Raw genomic sequence first — 18,660 nt, 5'->3', positions numbered from 1 at the left:
TGTCAAATTGTGAATGAGAGAGTGATGAAGTGTGTCCAGCCTGCGCAGAAAAACTAAGCAGAGCTCATGCCTTTCATGCAACTTTTTTCAAATCATCATCAGAGTCTCATCATGCAGCCTTAGAATGTATTAAAAATAAAAATATATAGCCCAACATTTGTATCACAACTAAAGTTACATAAATAACTCTAAATTATGCATATATGAGTTTCTTTGTTAACCGCTTCAATTGTATTCTTCATACTATAAAATAATGCCACGGAATTCTAAGCAAATCTTGTCTGCTAAATGAACTAGTATAGCCCACAGCCATATGGCATAGCCAGATCAGGGCCTAATATAAGGACAACTCAGAGTATGCTATTCTGTTCTTCTGAAAAAGACTACATTTTCTTCATATCATGTTTCTTTAGACCTGTCTAAAATAAATAATTGATTAATTGTGATGGTGTAGACTATATTACATGGATTTATTATACTTTTTTAAAGGTAGATGTTCCAAAGGTCTGCATCAGTGGCTTGTAGGCTATGCATGGAAGCCAGGAGATGCTAAATGTGGTTATGTTAATTATGGTCATTTATCGTGAGACCGGCAGCTTTTTGCTTGACAATCACCGGCTGACAAAAATGTAATGACTGCCACAGCTCTAATCTCAACCCACCCAGTTCATATTCATTATATAGATAGGCACGCTTTATCTTGTCAGAGCGTGTTATTTGTTGTGCTTAAAAGGGTCCGTGCAGTGAAGAAATGGAGATGCAATTAACAGATGAAAAATATTACAGAATTATACAGATGAAGGATCTTAATTTGACCCAGTTTGCTACAGCAGGAAAATAATCCTGCAGCAACAGGAAATGTGAATTATTATGTGCATTATAATTAATGGAATTTTTTTGTAGGGGTTGATACATTTGACTTTAGGGCAAATCAAGTCTAAAATGTTTAAGTGGAAATTACTAACTTTAAAAGTCTTTTTAAACCTTGAATACACTACAAGTTTGCATTTCCTGCTGTGCAGGAACATTCTCATCAACAAAATAGTGATCAAATTAAGATCTTACTTGTTTCTTTTGTGCCAACATTTCACCCTCACAACAAAAACAAAGTTAACTTAAACTGGAAACTTTATCTTTATTTGAATTTTTCCAATTAAGGTCAAGGTTAACTATAGATTTGTCAGATTATGCCTCTTTCCACATGTATTCTACAATACAAAATAAAATAATAATGGAACTTTTCAAAGTAAAGGACAATCAGAAGAGTTAACTTGGAACCATCTATTATGTGGCCTACTGTATGTGAGACATCAAGGGCTTGGTTCTCAATTGAACAGGGCTCATTCTGACAAAATTGCTTTGAACCAATACCCGACAATTAAGTGAATCCACACACACTCAAATTAAAGGATTTACTAAGGCGCTGGGGAAAGGGGGACAAAGAGAATCAGCTCACCAGTGGCGGTCGGTGACGTTTAAGATGAGTAAGGACGATTATTTATGAGCATGGCCTTATTTCTATTACAGCATATTGGATGACTGCCATTCATATTCCATTCACCCAGCTCAATGTAACATTGATAAGTTTAGGCTACTAGATGATACTCAAATTTTCCCTATAACCATCATGAGGTTACTACAACCTAGCCTATGAATGAAAGTTTACAACGTAGGTGCACAAGTCGAGAGAAATTGGAGTAATCAAGGTGACAGACATTGACACATTCAATACCGCCTTGCACACTCTTGCACAACACATCTGCGGTCTGTGATCAGGCAAAAAAAATTTTACACTACACACAGCCTACATCGTTGTCACCATATTAGCTAACGTCATAATCAACATAGCTACTAGAACTAACGTGTTAGTAAAACCGCTACAATCATGCAGTACAGTGTACAGTCAGCAAGCAGTTTAGCAGTTACACCGGCGGGCCCCGGTGACAATACATTTATAAAACCAAAAGCTTACCTTGACTTGGAAGAGTTCCAGTATTGGATAGCCATAGCCAGCCAGCTAACATAGCATCCCTCTCTGTTTGAGCCCAGTGTTTGAGTAGGTAAACTAGCTAGCTGCATTCGCTAGCTAAGTAAGTGAAAGCGAAAGTGGAAAGAAAATACAATGAAATATAGCTAGCTCTCCCTCTCTCTCTCTCTCTCTCTCTCGCTTCTCCTTCATTTTTGAAACAATGTATTTGTTCAAAACTGTTCAACTATTGTCTTTCTCTCTCTTTGAGTCAACTACTCACCACATTTTATGCACTGCAGAGCAAGCTAGCTGTAGCTTATGCTTTCAGTACAAGATTCATTCTCTGATCCTTTGATTGGGTGGACAACATGTCAGTTCATGCTGCAAAATGTGCGAATTGCTATATGCTCAAAATTGCTTTGTGGTTTGAGGAGAACACTTACATTTTGTGAAGGCGGAGATGAGTGGCCGAGACCGAGGCGCACGTTGACAACAGTGGATGCATCAATTCAGGCTACAAGTATAAGCCTAAAGACAATCGCAGAATGTCATCACAATACATGTAGGTGTTTTGTAATAGATGTCTCTTTCCATTCATCAAATTGCGGGTGCACAGTGAACTGTTGGGGTTTGGATGCTGAAATTATTTTGTGAGTGTACAAATGGACGCGGGTAAATGATTGTTTGACAATCAGATAACAACATCATGACTGGTTGTGTTTATGCCACATTAAAATGCATATGTCCTTAAGGCTAGAGGAAGCTTTCCCTAAAGTAAATTGAATTAAATTGCCAAAATTATATAGCATAATTAGCTTACTACTGTCTATACAGAAATAGCCTACCTAATTCAAAATAGGCTACTACACCAGAAAGCATGATTTGGCCACAGAGGATCAGTAGCTTCTTATCCGTTGTTTACAAAGATTGGAGTAAAACAAGCTTCTATTTTGGGTTCTGATGGGATACGACAGTTGACTTAAGCTCATGAGGTATATATAAGTTATATTCTTCAAAGTCAATGGTTATATATCATTAATTTATAAGTCCAACATTGGATGTATCAATTAAGGATTCTATCTTTAAACATTTCATTCCTGAGAGGCATACAGTAATGGTTGAACATATTCCTGGTAAACACCAGGTATGAACAGTGACTACAGGCACACGTTGACAACAGTGGATGCATCAATTCAGGCTACAAGTATAAGCCTAAAGACAATCGCAGAATGTCATTACATTTAACATATTTAGCAGATGCTCTTATCCAGAGCTACTTACAGGAGCAATTAGGGTTAAGTGCCTTGCTCAAGGGCACATTGACAGATTTTTCACCTAGTCGGCTCGGGGATTAGAACCAGAGACCTTTTGATTACTGGCACAACACTCTTAACCACTAAGCTACCTGCCACCCCAATTACAATACATGTAGGTGTTTTGTAATAGATGTCTCTTTCCATTCATCAAATTGCGGGTGCACAGTGAACTGTTGGGGTTTGGATGCTGAAATTATTTTGTGAGTGTACAAATAGACGCGGGTAAATTATTGTTTAACAACATCATGACTGGTTGTGTTTATGCCACATTAAAAGGCATATGTCCATTAGGCTAGAGGATGCTAAGCTTTCCCTAAAGTAAATTGAATTAAATTGCCAAAATTATATAGCATAATTAGCTTACTCCTGTCTATACAGAAATAGCCTACATAATTCAAAATAGGCTACTACACCAGAAAGCATGATTTGGCCACAGAGGATCATTAGCTTCTTATCCTCGGTGAGTGTGCATATTCACTGTCTTTGTCATTGGGTCATTGCCACTTTTGTTTGTTTTTGGACAATAATTTCCTCCTCTAGGTTAGATGGACATCATATTGTATTTGTTTCTCCCCTTTTGGTAGGCCAATTATATGTACCAGACAACATCGTTTTTATTGATCTGTTTGTCAGTGTCAGCAGAGTAGGCTACCCTGTAATTTTGGTAGTATAAAATAAATGTGTGTGTGCACTTGGGTGTCCTGTGCTAGTCAGAAATTAAATCTACTTTCACCCCTGATTATAAGAAGCCCTACCTGCACACGGTCCAAATCTCTTCACACCACTTGTGCAGAATCTATTTAAATAGCAAACAGTTGTATAGGTCACACTTTATTTGGATAGTCTACTGTATCTGTAGATGCTCTACAGATGGTCATACTATAGTATATTTTATCTTCTCCTGTGCTGCGGCACCATCTTTTTATGGATGGAGGAGAGAAATAATAGATACATATGTAAACACTCTCTGCCTCTGATCTGAGTGCTTAGAATGTCTATCAAACAGAATGACAGTTTGATGCTGTTAATCCCAATACAGAGGGAGAGGGAGAGGGAGAGGAGATGTCAGAGGGAGGACAAAATCGCCATGACAAGACATCTTGACATTGACATCATGTTTTTACTCTTGCTCCCTTGACAAACAAGGAAGCCGAATGAAACCAATCATTTTGTCATTCAGGAATACCTGATTAGGAAATATATATATATGTCCTGATATAAAATAGATGGTATAATTATAACCTTTCATCTGACTGTAAGCACGGGGCTGTTGGCTACACAGGATCTAATGTTCTTGATGGCAATGTACACCGTACTGCTCCAGCAGAGAGCGAGAGAAGAGGAGTAGTTGAACAGGGCAATAAGAGGAAATTCACCTTTAATTAGTCCAGATTCAGAATACATGGCAACATACTGATCTGTGAAAGGTTAGGGCAGTGTAGGCACTCGATTGGCAGCATGTTATCCAATATTGATAATTTCAGCTGTAAAATGCTGAAACGTGCATGCTTTAACCCCTATTCCCTGACTACTGCCCTGGTTCAGAACCTAATGTACGTAGGATAAATCATGCTAACTTAACCAAATGTAAATAAAAAATAAACTGACGTCTGTGCCCAGTTGGTCTGGTGGAGTCACTGGTAGGAGAGTATGTGTGTGGGAGTGGGAGGGTCAGTGGGGTGAGTGTTAAGTGTGTGGGATGGATGGAACGAGAGCTGTATGCTTACCTCTGCCTGTACTGCATTGCTGCAGTTTGTCGCTGTATATAGTCTCCTTCATGTACGCTCTCTTCCTGCAGAAAAGAATCAGCAAAAGACAGTCATGTAACCATATCTGACAATATAACTGCACTGTATTAAAGCTAAAAATCCTTAATTGAAACAACAACAAAGTGGTCACCCTGCCTCTGATTTGGTAAAAAGCTGATGGGTGGGCCTGGAGAAATGTAACCACTCTTAAATTCATTCACAGACCTATGGATGCAAGGACATATATCAAAATGATAGTTTTAACCATGTTTTAAGGCTATACAGTGTTTGTTTACATTTACATTGTTTACAAAGATTGGAGTAAAACAAGCTTCTATTTTGGGTTCTGATGGGATACGACAGCTGACTTAAGCTCATGAGGTATATATAAGTTATATTCTTCAAAGTCAATGGTTATAAATCATTAATTTATAAGTCCAACATTGGATGTATCAATTAAGGATTCTATCTTTAAACATTTCATTCCTGAGAGGCATACAGTAATGGTTGAACATATTCCTGGTAAACACCAGGTATGAACAGTGACTACAGGTGTAGGATCTTAATTTGATCACTTTTGTTGCTGTGCCGCAGGAAATGCAGATGTGCTTCTTGATTTACATGAATTCAATGAAAACCCACACTAACACATGGTTATATTAACAGTATTGCCCTTTTCATGTAGCCTACTTTTGCCCAGTTAATTGCCTAATCACTGATCAAGCAACATTGTGGACTAATTTAAACATTCAAATCCTGTTGCTGCAGAATTATTTTGCTACAACAATACTGATCAAATTAAGATCCTACATCAGTAAATGCTTGTTACCTGCTGCAGACGATGGAGATGGCGACCAAGGACACCAGGAAGACCACTCCTGCAGCCGCTGAGCCTGCAATTAGAGGCAGCTGTTCCCTCAGCTCTGACTTATACTCATCTGCACAGCACACACAGACCGAGAGAGAGAGAGAGAGAGTTAAGGGTGATATAAAAGATAAGGGAGGGGAGAAATCATATCAAATCAAATGTTATTTGCCACATGGGCCGACTACAACAGGTGTAGACCTTACAGTGAAATGCTTACTTAGAGAAGAGAAGAGAGGAAAGGAGAGAAGCCTTTACTAGCTCTGTGTGGCTGTGGGGAATACACAGACATGTGGGCTAGTATCTGTGCAGACAGTCCCTCAGAGTTGACACGTTGCTTCCTGACACAGCTAATCCCCTAACACATTCAATAGGAGTCAAAAGAACGCCTGCTAATCTCATCACAAATGCTCTATTACGTGTCAGAGGGAGAGTTGAGAGGTAAACAGAAACAGAAACTCAGCAAATAAAGAAACGTCCTCTCACTGTCAACTGCGTTTATTTTCAGCAAACTTAACATGTGTAAATATTTGTATGAACATAACAAGATTCAACAACTGAGACATCAACTGAACAAGTTCAACAGACATGTGACTAACAGAAATGGAACAATGTGTCCCTGAACAAAAGGGGGGTCAAAATCAAAATCAACAGTCAGTATCTGGTGTGGCCACCAGCTGCATGAAGTACTGCAGTGTACAGGCCTCAGTGTAACGCTCATTCCTTTGACGATAAACGCAAATCCGACCATCACCCCTGGTGAGACTGCGACTCGTCAGTGAAGAGCACTTTTTGCCAGTCCTGTCTGGTCCAGCGACGGTGGGCTTGTGCCCATAGGCGACGTTGTTGCCGGTGATGTCTGGTGAGGACCTGCCTTACAACAGGCCTACAAGCCCCCAGTCCAGCCTCTCTCAGCCTATTGCGGACAGTCTGAGCACTGTTGGAGGGATTGTGCGTTCCTGGTGTAACTCGGGCAGTTGTTGTTGCCATCCTGTACCTGTCCCGCTGGTGTGATGTTCGGATGTACCGATCCTGTGCAGGTGTTGTTACACGTGGTCTGCCACTGCGAGGACGATCAGCTGTCCGTCCTGTCTCCCTGTAGCGCTGTCTTAGGCGTCTCACAGTACGGACATTGCAGTTTATTGCCCTGGCCACATCTGCAGTCCTCATGCCTCCTTGCAGCATGCCTAAGGCACATTCACGCAGATGAGCAGGGACCCTGGGCATCTTTCTTTTGGTGTTTTTCAGAATCAGTAGAAAGGCCTCTTTAGTGTCCTAAGGGTTCATAACTGTGACCTTAATTGCCTACCGTCTGTAAGCTGTTATTGTCTTAACGACCGTTCCACAGGTGCATGTTCATTAATTGTTCATGGTTCATTGAACAAGCATGGGAAACAATGTTTAAACCCTTTACAATGAAGATCTGTGATGTTATTTGGAATTTTACGAATTATCTTTGAAAGACAGGGTCCTGAAAAAGGGACGTTTCTTTTTTTGCTGAGTTTATATCGATAAATATTGTGTTTTTAATGAACAGCATCCCTTTTCATATTCTGCTGATATCATATGCAGGGTTCTCCCCAAAGAATGTAAGATTGGCACTGCGTCACCTTGTGGACAGCTGCGCCACTATGTAAAAACATTATATATAATAAAAAAATTAATAACTTTATTTGTTATAATTTAAGGCTCTAGATTGCAGGAAATGGTGGTTACAGGAGTCCAAAAGAGCACCGCCCCCCTCCTGGATCTCTCCCGCGGCCGTACTCAGTAGTAACACCTTGTTTTTTTAAAACTGGAGAGAACCCTGATGTGGGTTATAGTTGTATAATATTTTGTGGGAGCTTTCAAAATAGCTCCTAGTGATAAATATATACATGTTTTACTTATTTTGGTGCAGTATTTGCACAAAAGTCTTATTTTTGTTAACTTTTTATTGGGTTAAAAAGTGTTATTGTCCCTGACCATGACTGGAAAACTTTTCCAAGACTGATGACTCAACTATTTGGGGGGAAACGGATGCTGCTGTAAACCCAAGTCTTCCGCAGGCACTGCTGCTAGAGATTCCTGTTAATAAACTACTCCACACTGTGAGCAGGCAGGGGCTCTCTGTTGGCTGCTTTCCTACACTACACTATGCAGCTGTGCCACTCACTATGGCTAACACCTCAAGTGTGCCATTTCCACAAACAAATGGAAGTAGTCAGATGGTAGGTGTAGACAACCCTTACAGTCCCTCTCCTGAACAGTAACTCACAGCCCCCTCTAACTCTTAAAACATGTAGCCTACCTACCCTCAACTCTGCCTGACTCCCTGACCCTGTAGAGAGCAGAGGTAGGGGAGGGGTCCCCATTGTTTACCGGCTACTCTGTTTGCACCCCTGCAGCTCTCCAGTTACATGCCACACACAGTGACCTCTGATTGAGACATTAGACTGCCCATCACCACCTTTGACCCTGCCCACCTGCATATCCTCAGGTCATCTGAGTCTCCTGAGTGGCGCAGTGGTCTAAGGCACTGCATCGCAGTGCTAGCTGTGCCACTAGAGATCCTGGTTCGAATCCAGGCTCTGTCGCAGCCGGCCGCGACCGGGAGACTCACGGGCGGCGCACAATTGGCCTAGCGTTGTCCAGGGTAGGGGAGGGAATGGCCGGCAGGGATGTAGCTCAGTTGATAGAGCATGGCGTTTGCAACGCCAGGGTTGTGGGTTCGATTCCCACGGGGGACCAGTATGAAAAAAAATATATACTAATAAATATATATGTATTCACTAACTGTAAGTCACTCTGGATAAGAGCGTCTGCTAAATGACTAAAATGTAAATCTGTCCAATAGGCAGGTGGAACCAGGACAAGTCTCAGTCTTCAGCAAGCATTGGCACTGACCTACTTAAATGCTCTGTACTGGGATAGTGCACTTTATGTCTGGGTGTACTGTAAGCTTGTATTTAACTGTCTGATAGCCATTCCTGCCATAGGCCTTAAGATGGCCGCCGGCCAGTGTTGTTGTTATTGTTACGCAAGCTAAGATGGCGGCCCCCATGGCCTTATCCAACATGGCTTCTGTTTACGTATTAGCATTGTTAGCCACACAGCATGCTAATCCACTACCACTAATGGTGCTGCTCATTATATTATTGCTATGTTAGGCTATGGCCTTCGGCTAGCCTAGCCTAACCTAGCATGCTAATTTATTACCTATGATAGCTGCTATTGTCTATATATATATATATATATATATATATATATATATATATATATATATATATATATATATATTGCTTTACTGTGTGCTATGTTAGCTATAATAGCCAATACTGTTAGCTTCGCTAGTTGCCCTGTACATACTGTGTTCTGTGTTAAGCCTAATAGGATATTATGCTAATACCTGTTACCTGCTGTATGCTATGCCATGTTCATTGCTGCTATATCGTTATATAGCTATGCTATTATCGCTAGCCTATGCTACATAGCTACTAGCCATCACTGTTATTACTGTTGTGTAATACATTCCCCTTTCTGTTCCATTACAGAAACCACTATCATTTTCACTATTCACTACCATCAGTCCTCTTCCTGTTTGCTATGTGTGTGTGCCTATCTTGAGTGTGGCAATAAATGTGTGTTCTGTACACCTCTCTTGCTGGTCATTTCCGTCCTCTTACCAGGACGCTGGGACAGTTGCAACTATATCTAAACCAGCACCAGTAGGTGGCGCTCTTTTTCAGTAGGAAACACTTTAATCCGGACGCAGTTTTGGAATATGTACTGCATCTTAAAAATAAATGTTAATATCAAGAGAATATGTGCTTTAGCAAATATATTCACCATCTGCTCTGCGTCGACACACACCTTTATTGCAGTAATGCCCAGTTATCTGGGAAATGTTTGAATTTATTACTATACTATGTCCAACCTCCCACACTAAGTCCACAGACACAAAGACCCCGATGGCATGATGGTGTCACACACACAGACAGACAGAACCTACCATCTGTCAGGGTTTGGAAGAACTGCTTGCTGCTGTATTTGCCGAAGCCTGCCACCGTCCTGGCACGGACCTGTACCATGTACATGATGCCTGGCCTCAGGCCCTCCACACGGGCAGTGTTGGTCTGGCTGCGCACCATGGTCGAATTCAACTCAGTGTGGTCCTGTAACAGACAGCGAGAGATGGAAAAAGAGGAGAAAGAGATAGAGAATATTACATCTGCTCATCACGCAGGCCCTGAAGCCTTCAGGCGGTGTAGTGGAGTAACACACCTCGAGTCAACCCATCATCCCAATTCATACAGTACATAATACCCTGTGGACTTAGATAACAACATTTCCTTGGCCACTTTTCCTCGTTATGTTTGTGTGTAAGATTATACTGGATGGTGGATTTCCACATTGGCCTCCACTGTTGCACTCTTTATACAGCCATAGAGGGGCTTGGACTAGGCCAATGGGAATTAAGTATATCATTTTTGAAATATTTTAATTGGGCCACATAAAACCAGAAATAGGTACAAGGAGCAATGCATGGGAGGTGTTGAGAGAAAATCCCCACATTATATCTTTCCTCTATCATGCTGCAGCATATCGGTAACTGATCCTGGTTTTAGAATCCATGCATAGAGGTATTCATCATCAATCATCAACCGGGAGTTACCACACACTTATCTCCTTTCAGATTACTGGCTCATCACAGCACACCTTTTCACTGGCATTGTGTGTGCTTAGAGAGTGCATGGCATTTGCTTTTCTTTCTCTGTTTACTTTCTTCCCTCTCTGTCTGTCTATCTCCACAGACTCTTCCCTCAGTGGAGGGATGAGAGCAAACAGGCGCAGGAGGTGGAAAAACACTGAGATGTGTCCAGGTTAGCCTACGACCAGAATGAAGGGATATAGGAAAAATAGCTTGTGTGAGATTTGGAGAGCATTCATCTCTTTGTGTACTGTACACCTGAGTGTATATACCACCGGTGGCTGGTGGCACCTTAATTGGGGAGGACGGGCTCAAAGTACCACTATGTAAAAGATACTGAAAGTAGCAGGCAAAATGTGTCCCGTTTTTATGCACACCAGCAGACCTAGCCTGAAATACAAATAGCAAGTCACATTCTCACTAAACACTGAACATGTACATACCACAGGAGGCTGCTGAGGGGAGGACGGCTCCTAGTAATGGCTGGAACAGAATAAATGGAATGGTACCAAACACATGGTTTCCATGTGGTTAATACCATTCCATTTACTCCATTGCTAGGAGCCGTCCTCCCCTCAGCAGCCTCCTGTGGTATTTACATTTACATTTACGTAATTTAGCTGACGCTCTTATCCAGAGCGACTTACAGTTAGTGCATACATTTTTATTTTCATACTGGCCCCCCGTGGGAAACGGACCCACAACCCTGGCGTTAAAAACGCCATGCTCTATCAACTGAGCTACCTCCCTGCCTGCCATTCCCTCCCCTACCCTGGACAACGCTGGGCCAATTGTGCACCGCCCCATTGGTCTCCCGGTTGCGGCCGGCTACAGCAGAGACTGGATTTGAACCAGGATCTTTAGTGGCACAGCTAGCACTGCAATGCAGTGCCTTAGACCACTGCGCCACTCGGGAGGCCTGTACATGTTCAGTGTTTAGCATGTGTTTAGTAAGTGTTTAGTGAGAATGTGACTTGGTATTTGTATTTCAGGCTAGGTCTGCTGGTTTGCATAAAAACGGGACACATTTTGTCTGCTACTTTCAGTATCTTTTACATAGTGGTACTTTATACCAGGAAAGATTTGTGCGAACACAGCCGACCCACAGAGACACAGGGAGGAAGGGAGAGCTCTCCTCAGCTAATGGAGATGCTGACCTTCCTCTATCAGAAGAAAAACACTGAGCCGAAATGAGATGCAACTAAAACCCTGAAATATAGCTGCTCCTTACAGATGTACAATCTTAATTTGATAACTATTTTGTTGCAGATAATTTTTCTGCACAGCAGGAACTGCAAACCTTTAGTGTATTTAAGGTTTAAAAAGGCATCTAAAGTTTGACATTTCCACTTTAAAATGTCAGACTTGATTTGCCCTAAGGGTAAAGGTATCAACTCCTACAACATTTTTTCCATTAATTATAATCCACATAACAATTCACATTTCCTGTTGCTTCAGGATTATTTTCCTGCTGTAGCAAACTGGCTCAAATTAAGATCCTACATCTGTACACTCTTAGAAGAAAATGTGTTATCTAGAACCTCAAAGGGTGTCACGGATTCAGCCGAGGCTGCTCCTCCTCCTTGCTCGGGCAGGCTTCGGCGTTCGTCGTCACCGGAGTACTAGCTGCTACCGATCTTTGTTTCTGTGTTCTACTTGTTTTGTCTTCATTGTACACACCTGGTTCCCATTATGTCTATGATTTGTTCCCTATTTAACCCTCTGGCTCCCACTGTGTTGTGTGCGTGTTTGTTCTCTGTTTGGTGTTATCGACTGGTGAGCGGGATTGTCCTCCCTGCGTGGAGTTTATGTTCATTTGTTATTTACGAGTAAAGTACGTTGTCTACTAGCTCTGTGTCTTGCAGCTACACACTGACGCCTGACAGAAACACACACCTCAAATGGAGTCAGCAGGTACATTCATTCCTTCCGGATCAGTGGTGGAACGCGTCCAACAGCAGGCGACCATGAAACAGACTCTCGGCACAGCAATGGAGCGCGTGTTGAACACCATGGAGCGATGGGAGAGAGGGGGTTTTCCTACACCTCCTCCAACTACACAGCAACCCACACCGCTGTCCACCACTTCGTCACCTGGGTCCAGTGGGATTCGGCTCTCGCTCCCGAGGGCGTACGATGGTACAGCTTCCGGGTGCCAGGGTTTTCTGCTCCAGGTAGAGCTCTACCTGGCTACCATCCACCCGGCTCCCTCGGGATACGAGAGCATGTCCGCCCTCATCTCCTGTCTGTCGGGGAGAGCGCTCGAGTGGGCCAACGCCGAGTGGGGAGGAATAGACGCGGCGTCGGTGCGCTATGAAGATTTCACCCACCGCTTCCGGGCGGTATTCGATCATCCACCGGAGGGGAGAGCGGCGGGGGAACGTCTGTTCCACCTCAGACAGGGGAAGAGGAGCGCACAGGACTTCGCACTGGACTTCAGGACCCTGGCTGCCAGTGCGGGATGGAATGAGAGGGCCCTGATTGACCACTACCGATGCAGCCTACGGGAGGACATTCGTCGGGAGCTGGCCTGCAGGGATACCACCCTTAACCTGGACCAGCTGGTGGATATGTCGATAAGGCTGGATAACCTGTTGGCGACCCGCGGACGTCTGGATCAGAATCCGTCCATTCCATCCCCCAGCACCTCCGACCCTACACCGATGGAGCTCGGAGGTGCTGCTCTCAGGGAGACCGGCAGGGGGGCCGTCTCCTGCACCAACTGTGGCCGCAGAGGACACACTGCTGGTCGGTGCTGGGGAGGGTCCTCAAGGAGTCGAGGCAGCAGACAGAGCACTGGTGGACTGTCCCAGGTGAGTAGGCACCCGACTCACCCAGAGCTCCCTGTTGCGCACATGTGTATTGACATCGAATTTCCGGAGTTTTCCCCGCATTCATACACAAAAAAAGAATGTATGCATGCATGACTAAGTCACTTTGGATAAAAGCATCTGCTAAATGGCATATTATTATATTATTATTATATTATTCCCAGCATAAGGCGCTCGTAGATTCAGGTGCAGCTGGGAACTTTATTCATCGTAAGTTTTCCCGTAGTTTAGGGATTCCTATTGTTCCTGTTGATGTGCCCTTCCCTGTACATGCTTTAGATAGTCACCTTTTAGAGTCAAGCCTGATTAGGGAGGTCACAGCTCCACTCTGGATGAAAACGCAGGAGGGTCATGAGGAGACAATTAGTCTCTTTCTGATTGATTCTCCTGTGTTTCCAGTGGTTTTGGGGCTTCCCTGGTTAACCTCTCATGACCCCACGATTTCATGGCAACAGAGGGCTCTCAAGGGATGGTCACCTCAGTGCTCGGGGAAGTGTGTAGGTGTTTCCATAGGTGCAACTACGGTGGAAAGTCCAAACCTGGTCTCCACTATGCACATTCCCCCCAAATATGCCGATTTGGCTCTCGCCTTCTGTAAAAAGAAGGCGACTCAATTACCACCCCATCGACAGCGGGTTTGTGCGATAAATCTCCAGGTAGGCGCTGTACTTGCCCAGAGTCACGTGTATCCTCTGTCACAGGAAGAGACGGCTGCTATAGAAACATATGTCTCCGAATCTCTGGGACAGGGATACATTCGGCATTCCAACTCACCTGTCTCCTCTAGTTTATTTTTTGTGAAGAAGAAGGATGGAGGTTTACGCCCGTGCATTGACTACCGTGGTCTCAATCAGATCACTGTTAAGTACAGTTATCCACTACCTCTCATTGCTAGTATGACGGAGTCATTGCACGGGCGCGCTTCTTCACTAAATTGGATCTCAGGAGCACGTACAACCTGGTGCGTATCCAGGAGGGAGATGAGTGGAAGACAGCATTTAGTACCACATCTGGGCACTATGAGTACCTCGTCATGCCGTACGGGTTGATGAATACTCCATCAGTCTTCTAATCCTTTGTTGATGAGATTTCCAGGGACCTGCACGGACAGGGTGTAGTGGTGTATATAGATGACATTCTCATATACTCTGCTACACGAGCCGAGCATGTGTCCCTGGTGCGCAAGGTGCTTGGTCAACTGTTGGAACATGACCTGTACGTCAAGGCGGAGAAATGTCTGTTCTTTCAAAAGTCCGTCTCCTTCCTAGGGCACCTCCTGTCCGCGTCAGGGGTGGAGATGGAGATTGACCGCATTTCGGCCATGCGTAATTGGCCGACTCCAACCACGGTTAAGGAGGTGCAACGATTCTTAGGGTTTACCAACTACTACCGGAGGTTTATCCGGGGTTTTGGTCAGGTAGCGGCTCCCATTACCTCCTTGCAGAAGGGGGGACCGGTGCGACTGCAGTGGTCAGCTGAGGCGGACAGGGCTTTTGGTCACCTGAAGGACCTGTTTACCTCGGCTCCAGTGCTGGCTCATCCGGATCCCTCCTTGGCATTCACAGAGGTGGACGCGTCCGAGGCTGGGATAGGAGCTGTACTGTCTCAGCGCTCGGGTACGCCACCAAAGCTCCGCCCCTGTGCTTTCTTTTCGAAGAAGCTCAGCCCGGCGGAGCGCAACTATGATGTGGGGGACCGTGAGCTGTTAGCTGTGGTTAAGGCTCTGAAAGCGTGGAGGCATTGGCTTGAGGGGGCTAAACACCCTTTCCTCATTTTGAATGACCACCGCAATCTGGAGTTCATCCGGGCGGCGAGGAGACTGACCCTGGCCAGGCAAGGTGGGCCATGTTTTTCACCCGTTTTGTGTTCACCCTTTCTTACAGACCAGGTTCCCAGAACACTAAGGCAGACGCTCTGTCCCGACTGTATGACACAGAGGTGAGGTCGATGGAGCCCACTCCCATACTTCCGGCTTCATGTCTGGTGGCACCGGTGGTGTTGGAGGTTGACGCGGACATCGAGCGGGCGTTACGTACAGAGCACACTCCCCCCCCGTTGTCCAGAGGGTTGTATGTACGTGCCGTTAGATGTCCGCGATCGATTGATCTATTGGGCTCACACGTCACTCTCCTCTGGTCATCCTGGCATCGGTCGGACAGTGCACTGTCTTAGTGGGAAGTACTGGTGGCCCACTTTAGCTAAGGACGTGAGGGTTTATGTTTCCTCCTGCTCGGTGTGCGCCCAGTGTAAGGCACCTAGACACCTGCCCAGAGGGAAATTACAACCCCTACCCGTTCCACAACGGCCGTGGTCCCACCTATCGGCGGATTTCGTTACGGACCTTCCCCCATCACAAGGGAACACCACAATCTTGGTCGTTGTGGATCGGTTTTGTAAGTCCTGCCATCTCATTCCTCTGCCCGGTCTCCCTACGACCCTACAGACTGCGGAGGCCCTATTTACACACGACCTCCAGCACTACGGGGTACCTGAGGATATAGTGTCTGATCGGGGTTCCCAGTTCACCTCAAGGGTCTGGAGGGCGTTCATGGAACGTCTGGGGGTCTCGGTCAGCCTGACCTCAGGGTTTCACCCCGAGAGTAATGGGCAGGTGGAAAGAGTAAACCAGGATGTGGGTAGGTTTCTGCGGTCCTATTGCCTGGACCGGCCGGAGGAGTGGTCGGTTTTCATCCCCTGGGCAGAGATGGCCCAAAACTACCTCCACCACTCCTCCACTAACCTTTCTCCATTTCAGTGTGTATTAGGTTATCAGCCGGTCCTGGCACCATGGCATCAGAGCCAGATCGAGGCACCTGCGGTTGATGGTATGGTTTCGGCGCTCGGAGGAGACCTGGAACGCTGCCCATGTACGCCTGCAACGGGCCATCAGGCGACAAAAGGCGAGCGCCGACTGCCACCGCAGTGAGGCCCCAGTGTATGCACTGGGGGACCGGGTCTGGCTCTCGACCCGAAACCTGCCCCTTCGCCTGCCCTGCCGGATGCTGGGTCGGCGGTTTGTGGGGCCATTTAAAGTCCTGAGGAGATTGAACAAGGTTTGTTATAGGTTACAGCTTCCTCCTGAGTATCATATTAACCCCTCGTTCCATGTGTCTCTCCTCAGGCCGGTGGTAGCTGGTCCACTCCAGGAGTCTGAGGTACGGGAGGTTCCTTCGCCCCCAACTGGACATCGAGGGGGCACCGGCGAGTGTGTTTGTGAGCTGGATTGTCCTCCCTACGTTGAGTTTATGTTCATTTGTTATTTACGAGTGAAGTACATTGTCTACAAGCTCTGAGTCCTGCGCCTGACTCCGTCCTACCGCTACACACTGACGCCTGACAAAGGGTTATTCGGCTGTCCTCATAGGAGAACCCTTTGAAGAACCCTTTTTGGTTCCAGGTAGAAACCTCTGTGGAAAGGGTTCTACATGGAACCCCAAAAGGTTCTACCTGGAACCAAAAAGGGTTCTCCTATGCAGACAGCCAAATAACTCTTTTGGAACCCTTTTTTCTAAGACTGTAGCCATGCACTGCCTAAATGACAAGGTCCAGTGCAGAATTAGATACGGGGGATAATGCCTGACTTTCCTTAAATACCCAAGGCCACTTATCTCTCTTCCCCAGAAATGCCGATTGCACTGGCCTTTACTCCTTTCCCAATCCCATCCCTCTGAAGCTCTAACACATCCTGTCCTTATCCTTGCCTGGGCTGGCCTTCTTAAAGATTTGGGAGGGGTGGCGAGACTCCAGGAGCTGCGGAGTTGGACTGTGAACTGAAAACAGCCTTGCAGTGTTCAGCCTTGCAGCGTTCCGTGGCACTTCAGCCAAAGCTGACGGATGAAATATGCCTTGTTGCCTTGCCATTTCACTTTCAATAGCAGAATGCACCTTGCCTTCATGTCAATATTCTCACTGCTTATCATCACACCAGCTTTGATGCTCAGCAAGAAGGCCAAGATGGCGTGCACTACCTCAGCACAGGCTAGTAAAGGGAATTCTCCTCACACAGGCAGAGAATGCGGAATGTAGTTTGTACCAGAGCGAGCAGAACATTACTTGGGGGAGAGACTATTCTCCTACATAATGGGATATTGTGACAGGGAGTGCTGACATTTTCAGTGTGCTGTCCCATCGGGAAACCAACCGCTTCTTCATTGTCTGCACAGTCTAAAAAGAGCAAGAAAAAGACTAAGAGGAAGAGAAGAGAGAAAAAGACCTTCGGTAGAATAGAGATGACCTTATCTCTGCTTTCACTGGTCAATCGGTGCAATCCAGGCCCGATCCCCAATCTAAACCACCCCCAAGGCTCCAGACATTCTCTGGCGAGTGCAGCTGGGCGACTGGCATTTAAAACACAGAAACACTGGACGGGGGGTGGTGAAATTAGGAAGGGAGTGGCAGGACACAGCTTGTTACACTGGCCCTCCATACACAATTATCTATTTCACCAGGTATGAACCCTATTCCTGGGCTGTTTTTTAGTGAAGATCAAAGATGTCTAATACTCCACACAGCATCATGCAAGCTAGAGTGGGCCTCTTCAATGACGTCATGGCATCAAAACTTCAAAAGCTTTACTTTTAGTTTTGACCCATTTTCCTTTTGCCCAGACAGAGGTGATAAAGCTATCATATTAGGCAGCCCAGGTAGATACAAGAGAATGGAAATACAACAAAGCGTTCAGACCCTTATCCATGCAATTTGATCCAGAATTCTCTCCATTCTTCTCTGTGGGGGAGTCTAACCTGGTCCTGGTGTAATAGCAGAATTCATTATTCTCCTTCCAAGCCAGGAGCATCTGAATCCCAGTGTTATGTGTTGTGGGGCCATCTTTCTGAGAGTTTCAATGAAACCAGCAGGAGTTTCTGGTTTTCTCTTCATCTCTACTTTGCAATATGGCTGCGGACCAGGCAAATATTTTATCCCTGAGGAAATTACTGTGTTCAGCACTATGTTGTGTCTTTGGAAACACTGTGGGAGTCGTGAAATGAAACCACCTCATCCTAAACCTGTGATTGTCACTCAGACTTCTGCTATGATGACAAAGGTGTGTCTCTATACTGAAATATAACTACTGTCTCAGGACAGAAGAGAAAAACAGAAACTGCCAAAGCTCTAGATAGCTTAGCGGATTGGGGGAGACACACAAATACAGACAAAGGCAGAGAGATGAAAACAATTGTGGTCCTGTCCATTAACAGTAAAAATGCTAAAATTGCTAGTTGTGTTTGACATACAGAACAC

At 45.1% G+C, this 18,660-nt stretch overlaps 1 protein-coding gene across 1 annotated transcript in view; it reads right to left on the bottom strand.

Moving 5' to 3' along the window:
* LOC121540266 (ephrin type-B receptor 1) overlaps positions 1–18,660 on the bottom strand; it is a 244,071-nt gene that overhangs the window by 40,705 nt on the left and 184,706 nt on the right. The window contains exons 7-9 of the mRNA XM_041849016.2: positions 9,890–10,052; positions 5,863–5,971; positions 5,013–5,077 (exon numbers count right to left, since the gene is read on the bottom strand). Coding sequence (XP_041704950.2) covers positions 5,013–5,077; positions 5,863–5,971; positions 9,890–10,052 — 337 coding nt within the window. The remainder of the gene's footprint in view (positions 1–5,012; positions 5,078–5,862; positions 5,972–9,889; positions 10,053–18,660) is intronic.

The sequence above is a fragment of the Coregonus clupeaformis genome, chromosome 26 (genome assembly GCF_020615455.1).
Source record: "Coregonus clupeaformis isolate EN_2021a chromosome 26, ASM2061545v1, whole genome shotgun sequence".
In the NCBI taxonomy this organism is placed as follows: Eukaryota; Metazoa; Chordata; class Actinopteri; order Salmoniformes; family Salmonidae; genus Coregonus; species Coregonus clupeaformis.
Note: the sequence above shows the minus strand (reverse complement) of the source record. Positions and strands in the feature narration are given on the sequence as shown.